At 66.0% G+C, this 4,372-nt stretch overlaps 1 protein-coding gene across 1 annotated transcript; it reads right to left on the bottom strand.

The window, feature by feature from the left end:
* Positions 1 to 2,603: 2,603 nt before the first annotated feature.
* On the bottom strand, positions 2,604 to 4,173 carry MNEG_14472 (hypothetical protein; the record flags this gene model as incomplete). The annotated part of the gene is made up of 4 exons (XM_014037056.1): positions 2,604 to 2,663; positions 3,070 to 3,189; positions 3,571 to 3,609; positions 3,871 to 4,173. The coding sequence occupies 4 exons, from the start codon at positions 4,171 to 4,173 to the stop codon at positions 2,604 to 2,606; spliced, it is 522 nt and encodes a 173-aa protein (XP_013892510.1).
* Positions 4,174 to 4,372: the final 199 nt, after the last annotated feature.

The following is a 4,372-nucleotide window of genomic DNA, read 5'->3' as shown; positions in this document are numbered from 1 at the left end:
GCGCGCGCGTCGGCGTGCGCGCCCGCGCCGCTGAAGTCGAGCGATTCAAGCTGCGCCAGCGCGCCGCGCCACGCGGCCGCCGCCATAGCTGCGCGAGTGTGTGCGCGCGCACGGCCTCCCGCCGCTGGGGGGGCGCGCTGGCCAGGGGTTGGGCCTGTGGGTGGCGTGCGCGTCGGCGGCCGAGCATCATCCGGGGAGCAAGTCGACACAGCGTATGATGAGTGCGGCGCCTGATGCCCTGGGGCTCGAGGATCGCGGGCATGCGCTGTAAAAGGCCATGAAATCAAAACCACAAGGATGCTAGGATCCTGGTGCTATGGCACCATGTACCAAGCGCAGGTCCCCACAGCCCAAGCTTACTCTGCCTGGCACAACTCCTCGGTGTTTCACGTGTCCAAGGAGCGGGCTACGGGGTTCTATAGGAATTCCTAGGGGCTAGGAGACCGTGTGCTACGGCAACACAGACGTGATCCAGACCACACTGACTGTTGTGTGCTACGCGTGTCCACCTGCAAGGTCTGCATCAGGCACATGCCTCTGCCATCGTAGTTCATGATCAAATCGCGAGTAAACCAAGCCCGGGTGCAGGTCGGGCCACGCGGCGACGCTGAGGGTGTGAGGCGTGTTTGCTAATTGGCCGCGCCCTCTGAACATACGGTACTAGAGCATCCCCAAGAGACTTTGATGTTGTCTGCTTGGCGCGCAAGGAGGCCGTTGTGAGAAGACAGCATCGGTGACCACCCGTCACTCTTGAGGAAGAAGCTCCAGCAAGTGCGTCGCTTTGGCCCTGCTGGTGACGAACGTACAGCTGACCACGACGAGGCGTGGTTCCACAGGATGTTTTCAGCCAGACGGGGCATCATGCGTCATTGGTACACCGGCCGGCCGCCCGCCACCCAAGTGTCACCGGCGCAACGCCGTCGCCGTAGTCGCGCACACCAGAGAATTTGGTCAGCTCGGGCCCTAGGGGGCCGCGGTGGCTGCAGATTGTGATATTAGCCCTCCAGAGTCCTTCACTTGCAACAGCTGTGGCCCATACCCCTTGTCGAGCGGCGCACGCGCGGCGGCACTGCCCGACCACCGCACGGGTGCCGGAAATCACTACAATGGGCGTCAGCCGCGCGCATCGCGCCTGCCGGGGCCACCACGAGCACATGCGCCGACATCGGGCCGGCTCGCCGGCGCTGAGCCCAGTGGGTATCCACAGCCTACAAGGGGGTTTTGTTTGCTCACGCACGAGGCGTGAGCGCCCTACACACCCGGCGCACCGCGCAGCCGCGGCAGGAACCCGGTCCAACTGCTGCTCGGCTGCGACTCGCAGTAGGATGCGGCGTCACCCCAATGCTGCCAGGGCTGAATGGAGCTGCGTCACAACCTGTGACAAAACGCGCGGCCAGGGCGATGCCGAGCCTGCTGCCGGTGCTAGGCGCCGGCAGCCGTGGATGGGTGGCTGCCACCCGGCTTACTCATCAGGCGCGGGCGGGGCGACACACCTGGCCTGCGACGCCGGCGAATCGCAGGCCGGCGGCAGCTCAAATACCGACCCGTCACTCGGCCTCGCCTTGCGCTACCTCAGGCCCCCCTAACCGCCAGCGAGCTGGCTCATCACCCACCACACGCCCAGGCAACCGTCAGCACCAACTCGCTGCAGCGCCGAGCTTCGCTTCGCCCCCTCGCCTGTGAAAACGAAAGGCGGTCCCTTCAGATGTGGCTTCTCAAACCTGCACCCACAGCGCCACTGAGCCTTTCCACCGCCCGCGGTGGCTGCGCGCCTGCCGGCTGGCATGCCTCGGCAGCACGGCTGAGCCGTCCTGGCAGCTTCCTGGAAAGGGTCGCACGTGCGGCGGTCACAGTCCCCCAGGTGAAGAGCGGTGACTCATAAGCCGTCACTCTGCCAGCTGCACGGCGGCTGCGCACATAAAGATAACACGAGAGCGTCGATGCCTGGAGCGTGGTGCTCATTCACTCAAATGCTGCCTTCAGCACCCAAGGAGCCGATCCCGCGAATGTGCCGTGCTTACATCAACATCCGTTCCGGCATTGACGGCGGGGCAGCCGCTCGATCACAACGTTGCGGCACAGCGCGCGTGCGCGGTGGCGGTCGGGACCCAGCTCGCGCCGGCGGTGTTGGGCTCATCCAGTATGCTTGCAATGCAGCCATGCAGCCGTGCAGTGATGTGGGCTGCGAGCCGTGTGTCGGCTCGATTAGCCCCTCTTGACGCAGGGATGTAAGCTATTTCACTGATGCAGCCGGGGTTTCCAAGATCAGGGGCCTGGCGATTCAAGCGGCTTGGGGCAGCGCAGGGCGCCCTTGGAAGTCAAATTCAACCTTCAGGGGAAGGAAGGAGGACCAACCCAAAGCCCCCAAAACATACTCAAGCGCTGCTCAACCGGGTCTGCGGCCGTTCTCGCTCTGAAAGTGCGAACACAATAAGGTTTGCGAGGGGGCGGCGCGCTACCGTGCGCCGGTGCACCCAAGGGCAGGCCGCAAATTCAGGAATGGGGCAGCCTCCAGCCAAGGAAGAGGCACCGTCGAGCAAGCCAAGTGCAGCATATCCACACGCCGCAGGTGCATTTACGGCAGGATGCCAGCGTTGGGGTCGTCACGCCCCCGCGGCGGCAGGCAGCGTGATGATGGCGCCAAGGGGCAGGTGGTCGGACGGCTGCGATGGTTTTGGACAGGAGGGGGAGAGGAGGAGGCGGGGTGTGGCGAACGGATGGTGAGCGGTGGCAGTCGGACAGGCACGGGCAGGGGCCACGACTGTCGGGCTATTTTGGACAACTTGCGAAGCGAGTGCGTTTAAGTGCGCGGCAGTGCACCCACGCTTGCGCGCCCGCGCATGGGACAACGTCCCACGTGTGCCTGCCCCAGGTGCATGCAGAGCGGCCACGCCCGCATGGAAGCGCCTGCGAATGCGTCTGCTGCATTTGACTCTCAGCCAAGCACCCTGGTCAAACACCTCAAACACTCCTACCCGGCGCGACCAAGCGTGTGTGCGTGTGCACACACGCACGCGCGCAGACACACACACACACACACACACACACACGCCCTCCTCTCCACCCCACCTGCCGCTCGTTGGGCATGCCGGCCGCGTCCGCCTTCTCATCCTGCGCGTGCAGCACGTGCGTCACCGCCGCGTGCGCCGACACCCACAGCTGGTCGATGCTGCTCGCCAGGGACGGCACCTGGAGTGATGTTGATTTTTTTTGGGGGGGGGGGGAGAGAGGAGAGGAGAGCGGGGGTGATGCGGGGCGGGTCGCTCAGCATTTTGCGGGGCGGTTTGCAGTTCGTGTCCCATAGAGCGGACCGGCTTGCTGCATGCCGTGTTGCGGGGCGGTCGTCGTTCATCAAAGATGCGGTTTTTTGTGTTGATGTTGCAGGGCGGTCCCGGCAGACGGGGCGACGCCAGGATTGCCCAAAAGCGGTCGGCACGCGGGGGGAGGGGGGGGAGCGCCCGGTGGAGCGCCCTTCCCGTAGAGAGGAGCGTCCGCCTGCCGGGCCCGCTGCCGCGCAGGGCGGCCGCCACTGCACCGTTCGCAAAGAGCGGAGCGCGGGCGGCGCCTCACCCGCCGGGTGTAGGGCAGGGGGTGCGAGGCGTAAGCGTCCTGCGCGGACGCGGGGGCAGAGGCGGCGCGCGAGGGGGGGGGGGCGGCGCGGTTTGGCGTCGGGTGCGCACAAGCAGCCGCGGGCGCGGCTCGCACATGCGACGCGCGCACGGGCAGGGCGGGCCGGCTGTCGTGCCGGAAACCAGCGCCCAGCAAACCTCAATCTGCGCGCAGTAGAATCCGCGGGCGGCCACCCAGACCGCACGACCCCACGAGATCACGACCCACTGCCAGATCTCAGATCTCAAATCACCCCCACACCTGCAGCAAGTAGGGCTGTGTCGCCTCCCCCGGCTCGTCCGCCAGCAGCGCCGCCGCCGCCCCGCCCCCGCCGTTCACGTTTGCGCCCGCGCCGCCGCCGGGCGCGGCCGCCGCCGCCCAGCCCTGCCGCAGCAGCTGCGCGACGCCGCTACCGGGGCCCTCATTAAAATCGCCGCACACCACCACGCTGCAGGCCTCGGGGGGCAGCCCCTGGGCGGCTTGGTGGCGCGCGAGGGAGGCGAGGGCGCCGCGCGCCTGCGCCATGCGCTCTGCGCCGCGCTCGGGGTGGCCCTCCAGGTGCATGTTGGCGACGTAAATGACCTGGCGTTCCCGAGGATTGAATTGGATTGGATTGGATTGGATTGGATTGGATTTGATTGGATTGGATTGGATTGGGTTGGGTTGGGTTGGATTGGAGTGGGTTGGATTGGAGTGGATTGTAATCAATTGGATTGGATTGGATTGGATTTCGGCCAAGGAAAGGGGTTGGGCAGGGTGGGGT

The sequence above is a fragment of the Monoraphidium neglectum genome (assembly GCF_000611645.1).
Source record: "Monoraphidium neglectum strain SAG 48.87 unplaced genomic scaffold scaffold04514, whole genome shotgun sequence".
Taxonomy (NCBI): Eukaryota; Viridiplantae; Chlorophyta; class Chlorophyceae; order Sphaeropleales; family Selenastraceae; genus Monoraphidium; species Monoraphidium neglectum.
This window is presented reverse-complemented; position numbering and strand designations above follow the sequence as displayed.